Raw genomic sequence first — 22,125 nt, forward strand, 5'->3', positions numbered from 1 at the left:
TCCAGATGAGAAACACTGAAGATTGCTTCAACTCTGATCTCTTTCATGGTAAGCTTTGTAAAACATAACTGTTCTGAAGACCAGGTCAATATTTGGGGCATTCATGCTTCTAGTGCTACCAAGGAAGTGAATAATAAGAGTGTATTATTGTATGTTAGATGAAAAGAGGTTCTGGGAGAGTTGCTAATGTCCTCTTGAATTCTGTGTCACTGTGGGACAGAGGCTGTTGGCAACAGGCTGTTAAAGCTGATTGTTATATGGACTGATGGAGTGGAGAAGGAGAGATCAGAGTGTGGGATGAGGTGTTGGCCAGCCAACCCTTCTCTGTGATGGTACCAGCTGGGGTGGAAACCATTCTTTGCATATCTCAAACTAGTTAAAGCTTTCACAGAAGACTCCATACCAAAGCTCTCTACTGGACAAATCAAATCCTCTCGTGAGCTCATGGGAGTGATTGCACTGCAAAACATGTAAGTGGCTGTCACACCTGTCAGTGCTGCCTGGGCATTGTGCTGACCTGTGCAAAGTGGTTCAAAGGTGTGGTCAGCCTGCTGGGAGAGGATGCAGTGTGCAATTCTAATTGTCCTGTCTCAAGATATGTACCTTTAAATTAAACATGGAAATGTGCTTAACTAAGTAGCTTTTTTCCTGTAGTGTATGTTATGAAACATATTAGTAGGAAGCCTATAAATGTGACTTACACCTGAACAGTACCTGGAGAAAAATTTTCAGGCAAGAGGTAAGACATAATGCAGATTTTTTTTTTTTCCCCAGTTTATTTTTATAAGAGGTTGAGGCTGTGTAGGAGGAACCACATGAGAAAATGCTAAATATCTTAAAATATCTGTTCTTCAGCAGTGAATCACAGAATGGGTCAGGATGGAAGGGACCGTGGGTGGGATCAGCTGGTCCCACCTCCTTGCTCAAGCAGGGTTATCCCAGAGCACACGACACCAGATTTTGTCCAGACATTTCTTGGTTAACTCCAGTAAGTCAGACCCCATACCAGCTCAGGGAAACCTGTTCCTGTGCACAGTGGCTGCACAGGAAAGAATTTGTTCCTCATGTCCAGGTGGAACACAGGCATCACAGAATCACTAGGTTGGAAGAGACCTTCAAGATAACATTGAGTCCAACCCATGCCCTGACACCTCAATTAAGCCATGGCACTGAGTGCCACATCCAGTCTTTTTTTAATTTGGGGATGGTGACTCCACCACCTCCCCAGGCAGGCCTTTTTAATACATCATCACTCTTTCCATAAATAACTTTTTCCTAATATCCAACCTGTATTTCCTTTGGTACAGCTTAAGGCTGTGTCCTCTCATTCTGTCAGTTGCTGCCTGGAGAAAGAGACCACCTCCCACCTGACTACAGGCACCTTTCAGGGAGCTGTAGAGAGTGATGAGGTCACCCCTGAGTCTCCTTTTCTCCAGGCTGAACACCCCCAGCTCCCTCTGGTTCCTCACAGGGTTTGTGTTCCCAGCCCCTCTCCAGCCTCGTTGCTTCCTCTGGATGCACTCAAGCATCTCAATGTCCTTCCCAAGCTGAGGGGCCAGAGCTGGACACAGCAACTCGAGGTGCAGCCTCACCAGTGCCAAGAACAGGGGCAGAATGACCTTCCTGCTGGCCACACCATTCCTGATCCAGGCCAGGAGCCATTGGCCCTCCTGGCCACCAGGGCACACTGCTGGCTCATGTTCAGCGGGCTGTCACCAGCACCCCCAGGGCCCTTTCTGCCTGGGCCCTGTCCAGCCACACTGTCCCCAGCCCAGAGTATTGCAGGGGTTATTACAGCCAAAATGCAGCGCTTGGCACTTGGACTTGTTAAACTTCATCCCATTGGACTCTGCCCATCCATCAAACCATTCCAGGTCTCTCTGCAGAGCCCTCCTACCTTCCAACAGATGGACACAGGCTCCCAGCTTAGTGTTGTCTGCAGATTTACTAATGAAAGAATCCCCTCATCCATGCCATCAATAATGATATTGAACAGAACTGGCCCCAGTACAGAGCCCTGAGAACATCACTGCTGCCTGGCTGCCAGCTGGATGCAGCACTGCTCACCACCACTCTGGGCTGGCCATGCAGCCAGTTCTGAGCCCAGCACAGAGTGCTCCTGTCCCTGCCCTGGGCTGCAGCTTCTCCAGGAGTGTGCTGTGGGACACAGTGCCAAAGGCCTTGCTGGAGTCCAGGTACACAACATCCACAGCCTTTCCTGCACCTACCAGGCAGGTCACCTGGTCATGAAAAGAGACCAGGCTGGTCACACATGACCTACCCCTCCTAAACCCCTGCTGGCTGGGTCTGATGCCCTGGCCATCCTGGAAGTGCTGTGTGCTGGCACTCTATATAAAGTGTTCCATTTCCTTACTGGGTACTGAGGGCAGGCTAACTGGCCTATAGTTACCGGGATTCTCCTTCCCACCCTTGTGAATGGGTGTCACGCTGGCCAGCTTCCAGTCATCTGGAACATCACCAGTGAGCCAGGACTGTTGGTAAATGATGGAGAGCAGCATTGCAAGCTCATCTGCCAACTCCCTCATCATCCTGGGCTGGATCCCATCTGGCCCCATGGATTTATGAACATCCAAGAGGCTCAGCAGTTCTGACTGCCTCCTCCTGGATAACGGGGGACCATTGTGCATTGCTCCCTCACACCATCTTATCAACCAAAGAAGACAGTTGTCCTGAGGACAAAGGCATCTTCTCACTAAAGACTGAGGCAAAGAGGGTGTTAATCACTTGCTCCTTCTCCTCATCTGTGGGTACTGAGTTCTCTCCCACATGCAATAGGTTGCTCTTAACAAAGGTTGGTTTGTGCCCATTGCCTCTTGTCCTGTTGCCGGGCACCATGGAGCAGAGTCTGGTCCCTGCTCTGAGCCCTCCCTGCAGACAGGGACAGACAGGGATGAGATCCCCTCTCAGCTCTATCTCCTCTGGAGGCTGAACAGCCCCAGCTCCCAAAGCCTTTCCTTGTAGGGACATCCTTCAATCCCTTCCACAGCCTCTGCTGGACTCACTCCAGGAGCTCCATGTCCCTCATGTCTTGAGCAGCCCAGCTGGACACAGCACTCCAGATCTGGCCTCACCATGGCTGAGCAGAGGGGCACGATCACCTCCCTGACTTTCTGGCAATGTTGTTCCTGATTGACCCCAGGATATAATTGGCCTTCTTGTCCCCCAGGGCACTGCTGGCTCAGGGACAGCTCATTGTCCACCAGAACCCCAAGGTCCTTCTCCACAGAGCTGCTCTCCAGCACATCAGCCCCAGCCTGGTGCATGGGGAGATTCCTTCCCAAGTGCACATAAGCATGAATAAGAAGATATCCTTGCATTAAGACAAGTTGTAGACTTATAACTGATTTTTTTAGTATAGTTTTTCTAAAAAGAAAAAACCACCCAAACCAAACATTCTGCTTAAAGGCATTACTTTTTTATGTACACCTTTCTCTATAGGTTGTGCCTTAGTATCATAAAGTTATCACAGCTTATAAATCAGCTGGTAACATTTTGTCTTCAGTCTGCTGGAAAAGATCTTCTTTCTCTTCACTGAAGTAATTTTGACAACAATCCATTGAAGAGAACACTGAAGTCTTCAACAGTTACATGATTCCAGTCCTTAACTGTAATATGTAATTTGTCTAAAGGGTCACATATAAAAAGTTCACTTTTCAAGACTAGAAAAGTCTGGTCCTCCTTTGCTGTAGTTTCCAGAAATTTCTGCCCCACTGAAGTCAAACCCAGGGTTCTGATGGAAGTAAAATTAAAAATTGTTTAGTAAGTAAATTATGTAGAATAAAAATGCTTTAGAAAATACCAGACAACCCACAAAAGAAAAAAAAAAACTAAATTGCTTTTTGTTAATATTCTGCCATTGTAACAAGAACATGTAACAATGAACTTGTCATACATTTAACACAGCACTGAAATTCTTGGAACATGCCTCAACAAACTCTGAATTGTCATAGTTTGGTTGTCTGCTGCTGAAGTGACTTTGTAATGCTGTTCTTGCTTAGCAAGTAGTCAGATCTGCCAGAAAAGAAATTTTAAGGTAAGTTTAAGAACAAGATCTGGCCTTTGGTGTGCTTTGAAACTGCCTTTTGAAATTCTAAGTATGTGCACTGATGGATAGCAAGGTTCATAAAACTGCTGTTCTCTGCTGCAGTACATAGCCTGCTGATTCAGCTGGTATGTAAAATGTAATTGTACACCTCTGCAGACATGTACAGGAATAGTTGTGTGCCAAAGGTAGAGCAAAAGAATTTAGGCAATTTTAGTAAAAGTGCAAGGAACATCTTTTTCAGCCAACTATTGCACTCCATCTTACATCATGAACAAGCATATCCAGCAGATGTCGATGTTCAGATTTTATTGTAAATATGGCTTTGTCATAATTCTAGATAATAACAGAAGCTGTGTGGAGCCTAACAAGTGAAAAGTTGTTATGAAGATGCAATTACTAAAACAGCAATAGCACCTCCAAACTCACCTGTACTTATCACAAACCTTGCAGACAGAGTGCAGACAGAATAATCTCTTCAAAGCACAGTGATAAAACCTTGTAAGCATTTTATAGATATTGAACTAAAGCATATATTTCCATGGCATTTGCTCAGCTTTCCTGGCCATAACCTCTGTGTGCTAACAAAACATCTAAGGAGTAATTATGGTGCTTTAACTTACTTCTCTTTGGAATCTCTCCAGTGTAAGTTTCCTTTGCATCTGGTCCTGTACCCAAGGGTCAGCAGCATATTCATTTTCTAACAGAGAGGTCCAACAATTTCCAGCATCTCTATTTGTCTTCATTAGAATAATTCGTATCAGCTGCCTGTCTTCTGTTAAATGAAAACACACAGAGCAACTTTAAACTCAGTCCTATGTGCTGGTTCTTTTCTTGGTTTGGGGAATTCAACATTAATTGCACAAGATATGAAGTAATTTAAATTCTTAATGCCACTGCCAACCTAGTTCTTGATAAATAAATAAACATTAACAAGAAAAAAGGCTGAGGCAAAGACAGCCTGTACTGTCATCTCTCCCCTTCTGGCCTGTAAGATGCTGAAGCTGTTTTAAGGGATTAAACACAGTTCATAAGTACTCCTATTGCAAACATAAAGTAACCTTTTGGAGATGTTCACAACAAAGATTTAAACTACTAATATAGACAACTCTGCTAAGGCAATAATGAAAAATTTAAGGTCAGGCTGTACAGAGAGTTATTACCAACAAAAAGCCAGAACTAAGTTTTAGCAACATATGAACAGATGGTGTGTATGGCCACAGAGAATATATTGAAAGTATGTTTCAAAATAAATGTGCAGTGCAGGGTGTTCAGTTCTACTGAAGTGAATAATACAGCATTAGAAGTGTATTTTGAAGATTATTTGTGTACTGATAAAGACTGGGTTTCACTTCACAATGTGTATTAACACTGTAAATTTTAATGGCTTAAATTACTAAATTATCAGTAAATATTTAATATAAATATTGAATGGAAAAGAAAACCCTTCACAGAAAATCACTGAGAGGCACAGTCCACAAATATGATTGTCAAACCCCAAAATATTCAGAATACTTTACAGTATTTATGATACAATGGCCCAATATGCTTTTTTTCCTCATTATGTGTAGGAACCTTAGTGTGATTTTAAAATTTATTTCTGATTCTCTTAGACTGTAGATTTTGTCATTCATTCAAAAAATGTAATGCATAAAGAGTAGTTATTATGGAGAGTCATAGACCATACAGCTCTACCATAACTGTTTACCTTCAAATAAAGGTTTTTGCAAAAAACTTCTCATTATATGGAAATGTTTGCAACCCATTGATTAGGACCTTCCAGGATGTGGCATTTTCTCATTAACCTTAGTCTCAAGTGTTTTTGTAATACCTCAGTTCCTTAATCCAGCAATAATGACTTTGCCTTTTTACAAAGCTAAGGGAAGGAAGTAATCTTTCCCATTAATAAGAGGGGGTAAATTATTCTGCAGTGTCTACTGGAAAGTTTTACTGTCTTTATAATGTCACTTCAGATGTAGATTATTACCTAACGTCCACGTTCCTTCATCAGTTACTGTAGAGTCAAAAAGTTTACCCTGCAAAAGACAGGTACAAAATTACAAATCAGTGAAACCTTTTCAGCATCCAGTTCACATTGAGTTATGAAGTTTTACTGACAACTTAACCACCTTGTATTCTGCTGAAAATAAACAGGGTGATCTGGCCCTACAAGTATATACTTGCATGTAGCCTGTCAAAGAATTATTGTTTATTACACAATTATTTTTTAACTGAAGCATTAAATACCTTGTTTTAGTTTCTGGAGTCATTGAAAAGGCTTGTGTTTCTCAGCTGGAAATGTAATTTCTAATAATCTTATCATGAAAATGCAAGAGTTTTTGTCAGGAGTAACATCTAGCTCTGGTGCAGGATACAGGTAGCATAAGCAGTTCATTATAAATGTGAAAGTAAATCTGTCTTTAGGCTGGTTTTTTGTTGTTGGGGTTTTTTTCGTTTTTTTTTTTGTTGTTGTTACTGTTGTTTGGTTGGTTTTAGGGTTTTTTGGGGTTTTTTTTGCCTTCTGGGGCAATTGAAGCTGTGCACTAAAATGCTGTCCATATTCACATTAAAATCCATGTGAATTTGTATTTTTATTTTTCATAGAATCACAGAATGGACTAGATTGAAAGGGACCTTAAATTTTATCTAATTCCAGCTCCCTGCCATGGCCAGGGACACTTTCCACTATCCCAGGTTGCTCCAAGCCCTGTCCAACCTGGCCTTGAACACTTGCAGGGATGGGGCATCCACAGCTCCTCTGGGCACCCTGTGCCAGGGTCTCCCCACCCTCACAGGAAACAATTTCTTCCTAATATCCAATATAACACTGTCTTCTGACAGCTTAAAGCTTTTCCTCCTTGTCCCATCACTACATGGCTTTGTAAGAACCCCTCTCCAGCTCTTTCCATGCACTGGAGGACAGTCACCATTTGTAAAACCTCATGCAAGTGAACAAAACTGTTTCCAGTGAATGCCATTTTTAATGTATCAAACCTGGCATAAAGAAGAGAGAGGCGGCACAGGTGTGCCAACCTTCTCCCAGGCAAATAATGACAGCACATGGGGACACAGTCTGGGCTGTGCCAGGGCAGGTCTGGGTTGGACAACAGGAAGAAATTTCACAGAAAGTGTGACTAGACATCAGATATCAGGAAGAAATTTCACAGAAAGTGTGACTAGACATCAGATATCAGGAAGAAATTTCACAGAAAATGTGACTAGACATCGGATATGAGGAAGAAATTTCACAGAGTGTGACAAGACCACGGATCGGGTTCCCGGGGAGGTGGCGCGGCCACAGTCCCGGGAGGTGTTTAAGAAAAGCGCGCAGTGCTGGGTCAGGGGCTGTACTCGGTGATCTCAGGTATTTTATAACCCAGCTGAGCCCGTGCCTCCCCGGTGCCCCGCGGCCTACGCGTCGGACGGGCCGGCGCCCGCTGCCCGGGCTGCCCGCGGTACCTGCAGCAGCTCCTGCCCGCCCACGGCCAGGGCGATGTGCCGGCTCCGCAGGCTGCAGCGCACGTCCTTGGCGCGGGTGCCCGGCGGGACGCGCACCTCGATGAACACCTCCTCCAGCGTCTGGTACCAGCGGCCCCAGGGCGTCGCGCAGGGCACCACCCCGCTGCGCTCCTCGAACGGAGCCGACATGGGACACGGCGGCAGCGCCCGGCTCCGCGACCCGCACCGAGCCCCGCACACACGGAGTGAGTGAGTCCCACACAGCGAGGGAGCTCCGCACCGCTCCCGGCCCCGCTCCCCGCGCCCGCCCCGCGCACGCGCACCGCCGGCCACGCCCCCCGGCAAGCCCGCAGTGCGCGTGCCCCGCGCCGGGCGCTCCGATTGGCCGAGGCGGGCAGGGCGGCGGCAGCTGATTGGCTGATCAGCGCGCGCCGCGGCCGTTGGCCCCTTTGAACGCCGGTCCGCGGGGTCCCGGTACCGTCATGGCCTCCGCGCGCGCGCCGCTCCGCCGCCCCCTGCACCGCGATGGCAGCGCCGGTACGTGAGGGGAGGGCACGGGGGGAGCGGGGAGCGCTTCGGCGGGACAGAGGGACGGGACCGGCCTCAGGGTGTCCTTTCCTGTGAGCAGCAGCCCGTAGCGCGGTGTCCCAGGGCTCTCTGCGTTCTCACAGGGATCCCCTTCTAAGGCAGAAGGTGCCGACTTCGTGTCTAGCCCTGGCATCCCTGTCTAGCCCGGGCATGCCGAATAACAGCCATGAACGGGTATAATGTCCGTAGTACCTAGAGCGGTGCCGAGCCTTGCTGGCCTCTAGCTCTGTCGTACAGCGCTGTAAGAGGAGCATGCAGAGCTTGTCACGGCTGAGGCTCTGCTAGCCAGAGCTTTTGCTGATGTACGAGTCTCTCACAGTGAGATTTTGGCTGTCGATTTGCCATAGATGTGTTATCAGTCTCATCGAAGCTGAAAACCCTGTCGTTTGCCTTCATTGTTCTCTGCTGTTCTGAAAATCTCATTTTTAGCACGTACTCCCTTGCAAGAATCCCATAACGTTAAGCCATCAGGTGGAGTGGGAAGTTTGCTGTCCTCTGAAGCATGCCAAGGGGTTAGGAAACAGAAAAGTAAGTAAACATTGCACAGAATGCACAATGATAAGGTATCTTTAGATGCTGCAGCTGTTAGTGCTGTTGCTGCTCTGCTGCCCAGAAATTGGTTTCTGTTGCAGAGACTCACTGCCTGCCTTCCAGCTCAAAGGAACAGCTGTAAAAACATCTATTGGAGTCTACCAAAAATAGCTTTATATGGGACTTCTGCTACTTAGGGGGGTCTCTGGAGGTCTAATAAACTACCTATTAGCCTAGGGTTTAGAGGTATTTTCATGCTTATTTAATATCTAAAGCATCCCTCAGTTCAAAACTGACATTATGGATCTGGATCATGGCAGGGAATTTTCGCAGAAGTGGCAATATGGAAGCTATCACCTGGTAGTCTCTTAACTTGGTCAAGTACCCAGATGAACAATATCGAACTGGCTGATTGCAATAAAAAAGTAGCTGGTGTTGAGTTGTGAAGTTAATAGTCTAACAAACAGGTGGAATGCTGTGTTTTGTACACAGTTAACCTTGTGTAGTTTTGTTGCATTTGCCTCACCCTCTTTTTTCACCATTTGTACATGCGCACCCTCTTTTTTCACCATTCCCTTCTACTTCCTTCTGCAGGTGAGACCAATCTGAGCAGTGAGAAGAGTGCACCCACCCCAATAACTGCAAGGAGACTCACATCTCTTGGATCAACAGTAAGACTCTGCTGTGGTGTCTGTAGCTCTGTTAAATCCCAGCTAAACCTCTGACTGCTTAAACAATGCAGCCTCTTCATCCAACTGTCATTAATCTACCCAAGTGGAATATGGAACATATTGTTTTATCTGTGTTCCTTAAGACCTAAGCAGGAAAAATGAAGTGCTGCATCCTTGGGAATCATGTGATAATTAACTTGAGACTAGAGAGCAGCTTGTTATTTTTGGTGCTACACTCTTGTTCTTTTTCTGTTGTTCACCATGTAAGTATGGTGTGACTCCTTTTTAAGGAGATGGTGTTCCTGCTCTCAGGGGCTGGGCAAGGCAGAGTGGAAACCTGGTGGTGAAAGGAACAGGGTGCTGCATGTACAGGTTCTAAATGTCCTATGCTGGCATATGGATTTCAATATTAATAGCTTAACAGGCTGAAAAATTATATCCCTGACATGGTAATTAGGTTCATGAGTATTGATGATGTAGGATGAAATTCTGCAAATTCTTGTATTTAACTGTGTTCAGCTACTTGAAGCTACAGATTTCTAACACATGTCTCTTCCAAAGCCGGCTAATGGGATTGTGAAGACCAAAAAAGATGCTCTCCTTATGAAGGAGAAAAAGAAGCAGAAGGCACTGGAGAAGGAGGTATGAATCAATTGTCAGAGTCAAATCCTGTCATGTCTCCTCCCCCTTGGAATAATAAAAAATACCAGCTGATAGAATTGGCCTCTTTTGCATCAGACAGTATGCAAGTAGTTTACAAACAGCTCTGTGCAAAATAAAGATTATCCGATATTATGGGTGTATAAAGCTCATGGAATTGCATTAATTCCTGCTGACTGTGATGAACTGTTCTGTCAGTGTTTTCAAAAACAGAACTAAGTCCTCTGTTTGGCTGCCCAAAAAAATTCTGTTTTATTGAACATTGTCTAGCTGAAATTTTTTGCTCACTAATTGTCATACTTTTAATGCTTAAGAGGCACCCTGAACTGTATCAGTGTACTTTGGTGTGCTCATTAGTGCCTTGTGTCTCAAATGTCATGTTCTGCCTTTTTCTCTCACAGCCAAAAAAGAGAGTTGGCTTCTGTTGCCCATTAAACCTAAGACTATTCTAATTTTTACATTTTGTATTGGCTTGGAAGCATAAAATAAGTCAGATTAAATGTTGCTGTTGTATGGTGTGTGATAATGGGGAATTGTGGTGATTATTTCCTTCCTGTGAATGAGTTGCAGATAAATATTCTGAATGAAAGTAAACACAGTTTGGATACCTATGCCTGTGGTTTACTTGTCTAAACTAATGATAGTAGGAATTAAAGAAAATACCTCAAATACCTCATATTTTAGATTCGTGCATTAGTGAGAGAACGTGGAGAGCAGGACAAAAAACTTCATGCTCTGGATGAAGATCTTGTAAAGATGGAAGCAAAGCTGAGTGCTGCAGTTCAGGAGAAAACCTCTCTTTCAGCAAATGTTGCATGCCTGAAGAAACAGCTGCTGGAGTTAACAAGAAGCAATGAGCTACTGAAGTCAAAGGTATTCAGACAAATAAATTCAGCTTTGCTTTGCCTTTGCTGTTATTGAGCTTCCTGTGCAAGAGGAAGCTTTACTTGCTGATCAGCAGGTGTTTTGATGTAAAGCATGTCTGCTTTGGGATCTTGTGCCCTCCTGTCTAAACACAGAGTGGGAGGGGAGCACTTGGAAAGGGTTGTGTGAGCAGCAGTTCATACAAAGGAATTACACTGAGTGGTTTTATCTTCTTTTCTAACAAGCTGTCTGAAGATGGTGTGCAGAAGAAAATGAGCAGCCTGTGCATGGAGTTGATGAAGCTCAGAAACATGAGGGATGCTAAGGAAAAGGTATGACCATTTGTACAGGACAGTAATTCTGAGCTGCTCAGGAAGAAAGCCAGTGATCCTCAGTATAGCTTGAAGCTCTTGGTGATAGTAGTTGTTTAACAAGTGGCTGATATCTTTACAGAGGGATACCTGCAGTCACATTTAGCATTGTAGCTGGTGCTGTCATAAAATTTCATCATCACTCCTGTTTAATTTCACCACTGTTTCCCACGATGCCTTTTTATTTACTAAATCTCATTTTAATGTTAATGTGGTGTATTTTGTTTGGTTTTTTCAGAGTGCACTGGCAAAGCAGGAAAACATGGAAATGAAGCTGCAGGAAGTGCAAAGGAATCTAGAGCATTCAAAAGGAAAAGTAGCACAGTTACAAGAAAAATTGTAAGTGTTAGAAAGGGAATTAGATTATATGATATGACCTGGCTGCATTTCCATGCGTATCCTTTGTAGTAACCAAAATCAAGGCTGTCTCTCTACTGAGAAGGGACAGACATTATCAGTGTTTGGAATAAATACAATGAAATGAAGTTCTAACAACTGCTGTGGTTTGATAAAGCTGCCGTTAGCAACATTGTTTCTCTAGCGTATGTAGCCAGTTTTCAAAATACAAACTGTATCGTGTCAAGCCTTTGTCTTCCAGTGTGGTATGGGTGGAGCTTTGTTGGGTATGAGATGAGGAGGAAAGACATGTCTTTAGGAAAGAATTGTTTTTCAGGTTGGAGGAGGACATTGGTATGGATGGGATATTTCTGGCCCTTTAGACTACTAAGTCAGGAATAAGTAATAAGATTCTTATTCTATAAGAATAGAAATGCATTAGAGCAGGAGCTGAAATCCTAATTCAGCAGGCATTTGGCTTGAAGTTGATGAACACATTCATGTTCTCCAGAGAAGTGCACTGAAGAGCCACTGTGGTGCCTTCAGAGCTGCTTTGGTGTAGACGTGTACTCTGAAGAAAGGCAACTGCAGAGTCTCTTGGTTTCAGCAGCTCTAGGTAGATAGAGAGTGGGTTCTAACTCAGCACTTTCTATTCTGCCCAAAAAATGTCATGTGCTGCACAGGAACAGTGCTCTGATGTGCAGCCTGTTGCTGAGGACAGTGACCTGGGATGAACTTGCAGCCATGTTCAATGTAAGGTTGGCACAATTGCCACTGCAGCACAAACTTGGCTGTGAAAATACACAAAGGTAATAATGCAGGTAGTGCAGGTCACAAAGAGAGGAGGTGCTGATTTGCTAAAAAACTGCATTATGTTAATGCATTATTGTGGTTGTGGCATATTGCTTGTGGCAAAATGTGGCACAGCATCATTACTACAATGAGAAGACAATCTGGAACAAGGATGAAAAGAGGGTAGAATCACCTCTTAGAGCCAATATCAATTTTTCAGCTAAACTAGGAGATGAAAAGTATGTGTTACTGCTTAACTCTGGATTTGTTTAAATGTATCTGTCATAAAATCTGTCTGGTTTTAGGTCTGCTACTGAGAGAGAGAAAGTTGAAGAAAAGTCTGACACTGAAAAACTCCTGGAATATGTTACAGAGCTTAGGTAACAACAAATTGTTTTGAAGAAGGCAGTTTTCCTCTTGAAAACCAACAGTCCTAAGCATTTTCCTTTGTGTTGGTGTGTAAGCCTGCAAACAAAATTTAGTAGTAACAAGTGCCTGAATTTTCTTCTGCAGTAGTGTTGCAGAAACAGCAGAAAAATACAAATTAGAAGTTGCCCAGATGGAGGAGACACTGAGTAAGAAAGACCAAGATATTCAGATGCTGAGGAATACCCTCAAAGCAAAAGAGGAAGAGTCATGTAAACTGATGAAAGAACTTAATGAGCGGTGTCAACTGCTTCAACAAGAGAAAGGTAATTGTTCTTGTACACTGTTCCATATGTGGGATCACTCACATGTCTTAAAGCACCTCAAATGGGTGTTTTCTAAAATGTCAATTTAGACTGGTTTGTTCTAAATGAGAAGTCTCTGAGCTCCAGCTACAAACACCAAGGCATGTTTTTAACAACAGGGAAATCACTTCACATCTGACATCTGTTAAGTCTGAATTGGTGTTTCCATGGAGGGTGACTTGGGTGCATAGTATATGAGTGGCTTTAATCTGAAAGGTGAACACTAAGTTCTTGTTCCTTACTCTTCACTGAGAAGCAGTGTAATATTGTGTGAATTCACTGCTAGCAGCTTGTTCACAGATGCACTGAGGTGTTGGGAATGTGGCAAGGATCCTTCTTCACCTCCTTACTCCTCCTCTCCCAACTCTAGCAGCTCTGCAATCTAAGACATGTACTCACTTTTCTGTACCAGCCGCTTTCTGTGTGCTAGCTTGTGGAAGAATCTTTGGGGAACTCATGTAGTTGCTTTTCCCTGCTCTTCTGGTGGAGGCCAATTGCTTGGTCCAAACACTCCTGCTGTTAAAATGATTTTGAAGTGATTACCCTGAGCCAATTTTGAGGAGTTTGCAGATGGGTTGTAGGTATGGATTTGTTTCCCTAGATAGGCAAGGGAAAAACAAAGATAGAATAGAAGTATTATGATTAATGTACGTTGTGTCTATTTGAAGATAGAAAAGGAATTTTATGTTATATTGACCATTTTTCCATGCAGAGAAAGAGGTGTCTGAGGCTGAAGGACAGTTCCTGAGTATGAATGCTGAAATAGAAGACCTGAAAAAGAAAATTGATTTGGTGGAACAAGAACACCAAAAACTCCTTCAGAAACATGAGGAGGTTGTCTCTCAGCTGCAGCAAGAGAAGGTAAATACAGGCTATTAATTAGTCTAAAAATAGATTGTAATCCCAAGGACTGGCACTAAAAATTGTTCTTTGCACATGAGATGTGCATTCCACAGATTAGGTTATCATTAATATGGCCAAGTGGGAGCTGGCCTGCAGAAGCTTGTGTGATCTAATAGGTCTAAGAATCATTCCTGGTGTGATGGGGGGGTTTGGTTCTTCCCATAGATTTGAAACTTAAACACTGCAAATTAACCCTTAACTACCCAGACAGTACTGGTAATTTTAAAATCTGTGGTGTTCTGGCATGCAGGAGTCATCTGCATCAATGCAGCAGAAGTTACTGGAGTTTGAAAATGAAGTAACAAGTGAGAGACGTCTTCTGGAAGAAGAGCTGAATGGCACCATGAAGGAGCTGAATAAATTGCATGCAAAGGAGAAGAAAGCTGAAAAGTTGGTGAAGCGACTGGAACAGGAAATCAAGTCTCAAGGTCTTGAACTCACACAGATGGAAGAAGAGTTGAAAGGGTTTGTGAAAGAAACTTTGTAATTCAAGCTTTGAAAGGAAAGATGTTAAATTAGTTCTGTAAGCAGAGTTTCTAAGCCTAATTCAGGTTTTAGAGACCTGAGCAGATCTGAAGTTATTTCTTGCTGGTTGTTAATTACTGATGGTGATGAGATCTAATGACTAGCACTAGTAACTTGAGTCAGTATCAATAATAATTTGAGTCCATTTTACATTGTTGTAAAACAAAAAAGCCAGTTGGGATTTGCTTGAAAGGCTGGTATTGTAGTGCTCTGACTTTGCTGTGCTGGATAAGATAAGTGCATGTTGTACTGGCTATTTCTGTCCTGGTGAAGGCTATGACAAAAATACTTTCAAACCAGTTGTTTCTTGTTTAAGTTTACTATTAGGTTTTTAGTCTATTCTCTATCTCCCTTAGAAAATAAGGAGGGGGGAAATCCTTAGCAATACCTGTTGTGAAGATCGTGCTTTAGTATGTGAGAAGTTACTGGTTTGTCACAATTAATTCATTGCTGCTGCTTCAAGCTTTCTGTTACTGATGGCAGCATTTGGTGATGTGTTCACACATGCTTCTCTGCAGAGTGCAATGCTGAGTTTTTATTTCAGGAAGAACATGGAGTTGGAGCAAATCAAGGCAATGCATAGCAGTGCTGTATTGAAAATCCAAGAAGAATACAGCAATACGCTGCAGGAACTTGGGAAGGTTACTGCTGACTTTGAAAGGTATTTAGGTTTTATTAATGTATAGGACAGGCATTATCTCTAAGATGACAATAACATGTACTGTTCATTTATGTGCCACGTGTGAGTGTTGACATGGCATTTGAACAGAGGATTTGGTGATGGCTTTTGGTGGCATTAAGAATTTATTTCTTAAGTACTAGGCTAGTGCAGTGACACAGTATCACTATCTAATTCAAGAAGTTGGGTATCTCTTCTTCCAAAATGCAACCAGTTGGAGGAGTTCAGGGGTCTTGAATCACAAAGAGATTTGTAGCTAGTGATGGTGTTCTTGACAATGAAATATCTTGCAAAAAGACTTATATAGACTCAAAATTTGCACTGAATTGAAAGTAGTTTCCTACAGTTACTGCAATTATTGTACCTTAAAATACTCAGGTATAGAAAGTATATAAAAAGTCATACTGTTATTACTGGGTATGTGTGTCACCCATGAAGGATCCTGTGGGATATTTCCAAACCACAGACAGTAGGTGCTGTACTGGTTAAATCAAGTTTCAGAGGGAGTAGGTCCTTTGTTTTAAAATACCTACAAGATATAGTAATATCTGTATCACAGAGCTTGTCTTAGTGTTACTGCTTATGGCTTTAGGGAGCTGTGTTGTGGTTTCCTTCTTACCTTTGTATATTTATCAATGCCTGTACACTGCTGTATCTTGAGGTTATACAGTCTTTGGTACTTGCTAGCACAAGCTTCTATTGCTCTTGTAAGGTGTTAACATATCAATCAGTATTTTCCCTGAAGTAACAAGGTTTTTCTCATTTGTACTGTAATACCAGCTACAAGAAAGCATCAGCTGAAGAAATTTGCTGTTTGAAACTGGAGAATTCCTCTCTGCGAGAAGAAGTTGCCAGCCTGAAAAAAGCAGGCCAAGAGAATCTGCAGTTGCTTCAAGAAGCAGAATACACTAAAAACCAAGTAAATGAAGAATATGCAAGGTACTACACAGACAGACTTTTTCTTAAGCTAAAGAATGCAAACTGAGGCTTGCCTTTCTAACTAGAACCTGATGTGATGCTCTCAAAGGTCAGATCAGTATTTTGTGTAAACTGAAGTTTCTTCTTTTCCCAGTGCAGAAGGTTGAAAATACTGATAGACAAAATTCATTAAGTTTATATGCATTAGAAAACTGGTCTGTCCAATCAGTTATTTTGACCTTTGTTTATATGTGGAACACAGAGGAAAAGGACAATACTTGAATGAAATATGTAGGAATATTGTCTGTTTCAGAAATATCAGTTACAGTGGCTGCTCTGCAAATGAGATCCCCAGAGGTGACAAGCAAATACTTAATGCAGAACTCACTCTCTGCCACCCTAGTCTGAATGATGTCACCTCAAATTCTGCTCACTAGCAGATGCCAATTAATCATCCATGAGATGCTGCACTGTGATGATATAAACTGAGGTCCTCTCTCTGCCTAATATGAAGCATCACAGTGCAGCTGATGAGACACAACACCCAAGAAGTTGTGTTAGGCTAGTAGCTGAGGATGTGCTTCTGACTGTCTTAACAGCAATTTAATGATCCATGTTCTCTATGCTTCTGTGCTGTTAAGATACTGCCCTTTCTTTCCTCCCACCTGCTTAATGTTTCTAGTTTTCATTTGAGCTGGTAAAAGAAAAACTGAAGAGCTGTTTCCTGACTGAGGTGGCAGGGAAGGGATGGAGCAAACAGCTGGGGCTGAAAAGGGGTCAGTGCTTTGAGGTGTAGGGTTTTTGATGCCTTGCATACATCCACACTGAACAGTCTTGATTAGTTGCTGCTTGAGCAAATCTCTCTATGTCAAGCCTAACTACTAAATTGTCCCTGCTAAAAGCTGTTGGCTTGAACAGTCTTAAATGAGCGACATGATCTTTCTTTGCTTCAAAAGGACTGCTTGCATCCTTACAGAAAAAGGTAAAAATGTTGTTCATCTTAAACTTGATTGCCTTCTGTACTTGGGTTTTCTTTGTGGCACTTTTCATGCAAACCTTTATTTCAGTTCTACTAACAGCTTTTCAACCATGGTTACTTGTGGATTTTAGATTTAGTGTAGTGGGAAAAAAAAGTAAAAATCAAGGGTGCATTAAGAAATTATCTTCTTCAGGATGCTTTCAGAAGTCCAGACCAAGCTTGCACTAAAAGAAGCAGAAACAGAGAGAACAAAAGAGTCTTGCCTTGCACAAATGACTAAACTTCAGGAAAAACTTGAGGAGCAAACTGAAGATCTGAAAAGAGAACTTGAAGCAGAAAGATCAAGGTGACTTTATCAAACTGCATGTGATGGCACAGCCAGGTTTGATTGGGAAGAAGTGCTGAGAGCTAACAAGGAACATAACAAAACTCTGTTCCGTGCATTTTAGGAAAACCATAAGTGAAGATGTGACCTCTGCCTTAAACAAAGAGATCCAGACCTGGCGTAAGCTGTATGAAGATTTACATAACAAAGTGAAGCCTTTTCAGGTGTGTTGTGAAGTAGGTGTTATATCTGTTGACATAAGACTTTTGCACTTGGCTCAAATTCTACTCTTGAGGTAAATATGCTTCTGAGCCATTTATTCTGCAGTGGTTTCCTAAGTTACTATCCAATGAGCCAGCTATTCCCTTTCCCAAACTAATCTTCCTTGGTAGATTTCAGTTCGATAAAAAGTTATGCTTAGTTGCAAGATTTCTAAAACATTCAAATGTATTTCAGCAACAACTAGATGCTTTTGAAGCAGAGAAGAATGCTCTCCTAGAGGAGCAGGGGGCAGCCCAAGAACAACTGAATAAACTGAGTGATGCATATGCTAAACTACTTGGCCACCAGAACATGAAGCAAAAAATCAAGCATGTTATGAAGCTGAAGGAAGACAATGTCCACCTGAAACAGGTTTGTGAAATGAAAAATTAGAAGTCTGCATGTTACTAATGTGCTTGTGCCTTTGTTAATTACTCTAAATATTTATAGACTAATCCTGCAAGCTACTTACTTCTTAGTTTTTAAATTCTCTGCACGAAACAGATTACAATAAACCACCAAACTCCAGAAATGCCAAGAGTTTTATTTTTGACTGAATTTACGACATACAGAGGGATCAGCAGTACAACTAAGTACTTTTACTCTTAGCTTGGTTGGCTTTTCTTACCTTTTCTTGGGGTCCTAGACTTAATAAACTATCTGCTGAAAGTTTGAGACTGCCATACTGCTTGTTGCTGTTACACAGTACCTGTACGTGCTGCTGGTTTCTCTACACCTCCATGTTTGGGTTGTGTTTTAATGCCACCAATAATTGTCTGTGTGTTTAGCATTAGGCAAAATGGCTCCCTCAGTAAATGATGAAGCAGAATCTTGTCATGTTCTTTATCTAATATCCAAGTCTGGTTTTGCCTAGGATGTGTCCAAGCTGCGTGCACTGCTGGCCAAGGAGAAGCAAACCAACAGGCAGCTTCAGGAGCAGCTGTGTGCAGTACAGGGCATCAAGCGCTTCGATCCCTCCAAAGCTTTCCAGCATGATAGCAAGGAAAATATTCCTCCAAAAACACCTTTAAAAGAAGGTAAGTGTGAGCTTGATGTAGCTTTTGTCCCTCTTAGGCTTAACCAAGGAAGGTATGAGAGACTTGCATGGTCTGCTGCATCTGAGGGAGGTGAATGGCATCTCTGGTTCCACAGCAGATGTTGGAGGCTGCCAGCAGTGGAGCACTCCCAGGGTGCTTTCCAGCCCAGATCCCTACAGCCTGGCAGGAATAGATGTTGTGCCAGGTCAGACAGCAGAGCCATTCTCCTTCTGTCACCATCTCACATATATTCCTGCTGATGAGGTGACAGGAAGTGTCTCCTGCACAGATGATGGGGTACAAGTGGCTCAGCCAGACCCCTTTGCACCCTGGTTCTTTAGCTGCTACCTGGCAGGACCTTACACCACTCCAGGTGTGAAGTGCAAAGGGTCCTCATATAAATGTGGAGTGGAGGAACAGATGGAGAGAACATGGGGGCACACCAAGAGAAGCAGGGTAGGGGAGAGAGGTTCATTATAGTGTCTGTTCCAGGGTCTGAAATCCTGGCTTACCTGCAAGGTTCAGAGTGTAGGGCCTTCTGCCCCCCAGGAGACAAGAAATTACTTCATGTGGTGGGAGCCATAGGTGAAAAACTCAAACTTATTTACGTTTTTTCATTGCAGGTAATAAAAACAAAATTTGAAGTTGTCTTGGTATCAAGAAAATAAATCGCCCATAAATTTGTGTGCTACAGGAGACTTCAACAGACTGCTGCTTCAAAGTGAAATTGGATGCTCTATATAATGCAAATAAGTAGGAGCCCTAGAGAAATGACCTGAAATTATATGTATTTCTAAAAACTGTTTTACTGAGAAGCAACAGGTGACAGCTCATTCCTGACTCCTGGTAACATCCTTACAGGCATGAACTCTGAAAAGTGTTCACTGTTGCACATTTTGCTTATGCTGAGGCTGCTTAGTTAGGTTTTGAACAGAGCATTTTAAGAGATTAGGATTACAAATGAAATCAGATTTTATGTTAGTTTTTTATTTTTTATGTTTTTAAATTTTTTTGCATCTGTCCAGTGTATACAATTCTATGATAAATTAATTTTGCTGTTTATAGCTGCTTTGGTACCAATGGCAGCAATACTGCCAAGAGACCTTTTTACTTCTGTGGCTACACACTATAGAACCTGAGTAGAAATGGGACTGTACACTTAATTTTGATATTTTACAGGGTCTATATTCAGTATATGTGAACTTAAATCCTAGGGCTAGGTGTTGCAGCTGTTCATCTTCAGAAAAGAATTTTCAGGTCAAAGTAAATTGACTGCATTTATCTGAATGTTTGTGCACTGTGACTAAGCTTAGTGTCTTATGAGCAGTGCTGTGTCCTCTGGACTCCTGAATTGCCATAAAATCTCTGCAGCCAGCTGTTGTACGTGGTCAGTGCCACAGTCAGGGAATAACAACACAACTTCTCTCACTGGGCTGGGAGGGCATCACAGAGCTCACATGCATTGTACAGACTGGAACGTTGACAATGGGGAAAGAATCTGTTTAACTGCATTGAAAATTAGGAATATTTTGGCGCAATAAAAATTTTAAATTCACAAATTTGTCCTTTTCCTTTGCAAACCGGTTATAAAACCCAAAATTACATTACAGTGGGATTCATCTAATGTTCTTTTTTTTGAGTCTTGTCTTCAAAGCAAAGCTCAATTGTCAGTCTTGCCTCAAAAACTACATATTCTCTTGTCTTAAGGAAATTATTTAGCTGAACTGTACAAAATATGCAACCTGCAATTCTCTGATTGCTCTTAATACAAAAGCAAATAATGAATTCAAGTCCAAGGTGGAACTGTGTTTTTGTTATTGTATGTCTGTGCAGCTCCCTTACACAGAGGTGCTGCAGAGGCAGCACCCAAAGCTTAGCTGGTAGAATTTGTTTGCATTTATGCTGACATTTTGAGCCTTACAGAGATGTCATAATTCCTAAGAAATTATATACAGAAAATGCACATTAAGTCCAAGGAAAGAAGTTGCTAGATGGTTTCTCTTAATGTCATGTTTGTGTATTTGCTGGATTACTTGATCCTTTGAAGATTGAGGGTGAGGATTACTTTGTGTTTTAATTAAGAGAGCACTTGGTGTTCAGCCTGAAGTGTTGAGAGATTTTTGATTAAGTTGCTAGAAGTACTTTTTATTGGAGTTCTCTCCTTGTGGAGAAAAAATTTAAGGTTTTCTTGTCTGAAGGGTATAAATGGAGTAAAAAATTGTAGAGGAAACAGGCATTTGTCTGAACGTTGATGAAAGGTTCCACCAAACTCAAAACATAAAAATGGGGATGCTGATTTAAGGTTTTGGTTTTTTTTGACTGAAGGTACCAATATGGCAAGGGAAGCCAAGAATGGCAGGTGTCACAGGACTGGGCTTTTAGGGATCCTACACCCTTGTTTGATACAGCTGACAGGAGCAGGCTTATACTGACAGAAGAAAAGACAAACTCCAGCAAATAATTCTGCTAGCCTTACAGCAAGGGTGATCCCTGAGCTTTAAAACATTGATAGGTCACAGACAGAGCAGAGTGGGGAGAGAAGCAAAGGATGCAAGTCAAGGCAAAGTTGAGGGCTTTTAGGTAACTTCAGCCAAGGAGGCTTTTTTGCTTTCATGCACTATGAAATGAAGTATTAAAAACTGAAACCTTGACACTTATAGCTCAACTGACATTAGTATTCACTGCAGGAATCCATAATTTTCATGTTGTGGAAGATTTTTTTTTAATTGGAAAATCCATGATTTACCATAAATCTCTGATCATGTCTTGCTCTATTGTAGCAAGAGCTGGGCTGTGCTCATTTGAAATGTAACATGAAGAGCTCCTGGAATTCTCAACCTGCCTGACCTAATTAGAGCCCTCCTCCTGTTTGCCATAGAAGACAAACTGTCTAACACTCAGTGCCAGTGCTTTGACTGGATCTCATGCACACAATGGCTGTGCCTGCTCATGCTGGCTGTTGTGAGGTAAAAATTTAAGCTCATACTGAGCTGCTTAAATGGTACCACTGGGACCAGACCAAAAGCTTACCAGGAATCAGAGGCACACGTGATGCAGGGCTTGGATGTGTGTTGTGGTTCCAAAGGTCAGCAGAGCCAGTGCTGCTCCCAGCCCCTGTGCTCTCTGCAGGCACAGCACACAAAGGGACAAGTGCACAGCTGAGCTGCAATGATTTCCCAGGCTGCTAATTCCCCCTGTGCCTTGGCAGTGCCTGAAATGCTGCTGGAAATGGAGCAGGTAAGGCTCTGAATATTTGCATTGACAGGTTCCTACCACACTTTGGTTACAAAATCAAGGGAAAAACAAATGGGGAGGAGAGAGAGAGAGACTTCATTATGCTGTAGTCTCTGTGAATTACAGTCTGAAATGTGAATTTAATGAGTGGTCCATTTAATCATCCAGGGATGCATAATGCTTAAGGGACTGTGATCT

The 22,125-nt window shown here is 42.6% G+C and overlaps 2 protein-coding genes across 2 annotated transcripts; one reads left to right on the forward strand and one right to left on the reverse strand.

Moving 5' to 3' along the window:
• Nucleotides 1-3,414: 3,414 nt before the first annotated feature.
• NUDCD2 (NudC domain containing 2) lies at nt 3,415-7,815 on the reverse strand. Its single transcript, XM_054287911.1, has 4 exons — nt 7,523-7,815; nt 6,051-6,099; nt 4,687-4,838; nt 3,415-3,751 (listed from the first exon to the last, which is right to left on the reverse strand). Exons 1-4 carry the CDS (start codon nt 7,709-7,711, stop codon nt 3,668-3,670), a joined length of 474 nt encoding a protein of 157 aa, XP_054143886.1. The 5' UTR covers nt 7,712-7,815; the 3' UTR covers nt 3,415-3,667.
• A 189-nt stretch (nt 7,816-8,004) lies between these two features.
• On the forward strand, nt 8,005-19,660 carry HMMR (hyaluronan mediated motility receptor). The gene is made up of 18 exons (XM_054288008.1): nt 8,005-8,059; nt 8,540-8,638; nt 9,236-9,312; nt 9,874-9,954; nt 10,657-10,845; nt 11,082-11,168; nt 11,446-11,546; nt 12,641-12,715; nt 12,849-13,027; nt 13,779-13,927; nt 14,220-14,434; nt 15,039-15,155; nt 15,954-16,112; nt 17,264-17,416; nt 17,520-17,619; nt 17,852-18,028; nt 18,531-18,693; nt 19,317-19,660. The coding sequence occupies exons 1-18, from the start codon at nt 8,005-8,007 to the stop codon at nt 19,334-19,336; spliced, it is 2,196 nt and encodes a 731-aa protein (XP_054143983.1). The 3' UTR covers nt 19,337-19,660.
• Nucleotides 19,661-22,125: the final 2,465 nt, after the last annotated feature.

This window comes from Melozone crissalis, unplaced genomic scaffold (genome assembly GCF_028551555.1).
Source record: "Melozone crissalis strain CALT ecotype California unplaced genomic scaffold, PUWL_Pcris_2 ptg000061l_1, whole genome shotgun sequence".
Classification (NCBI taxonomy): domain Eukaryota; kingdom Metazoa; phylum Chordata; class Aves; order Passeriformes; family Passerellidae; genus Melozone; species Melozone crissalis.

What these genes read in the sequence shown, in the direction of transcription:
- HMMR (XM_054288008.1), top strand. Translation starts at nt 8,005, where the DNA reads ATGGCCTCCGCGCGCGCGCCGCTCCGCCGCCCCCTGCACCGCGATGGC. An exon ending in AGGGGTTAGGAAACAGAAAA is followed by an intron (nt 8,639 to 9,235) that starts GTAAGTAAACAT and finishes TTCCTTCTGCAG; the next exon opens with GTGAGACCAATCTGAGCAGT. An exon ending in TGAGGGATGCTAAGGAAAAG is followed by an intron (nt 11,169 to 11,445) that starts GTATGACCATTT and finishes TGGTTTTTTCAG; the next exon opens with AGTGCACTGGCAAAGCAGGA.
- NUDCD2 (XM_054287911.1), bottom strand. Translation starts at nt 7,711, where the DNA reads ATGTCGGCTCCGTTCGAGGAGCGCAGCGGGGTGGTGCCCTGCGCGACG. An exon ending in TGAAGGAACGTGGACGTTAG is followed by an intron (nt 4,839 to 6,050) that starts GTAATAATCTAC and finishes TTCATTTAACAG; the next exon opens with AAGACAGGCAGCTGATACGA. An exon ending in TGGAGAGATTCCAAAGAGAA is followed by an intron (nt 3,752 to 4,686) that starts GTAAGTTAAAGC and finishes TACTTCCATCAG; the next exon opens with AACCCTGGGTTTGACTTCAG.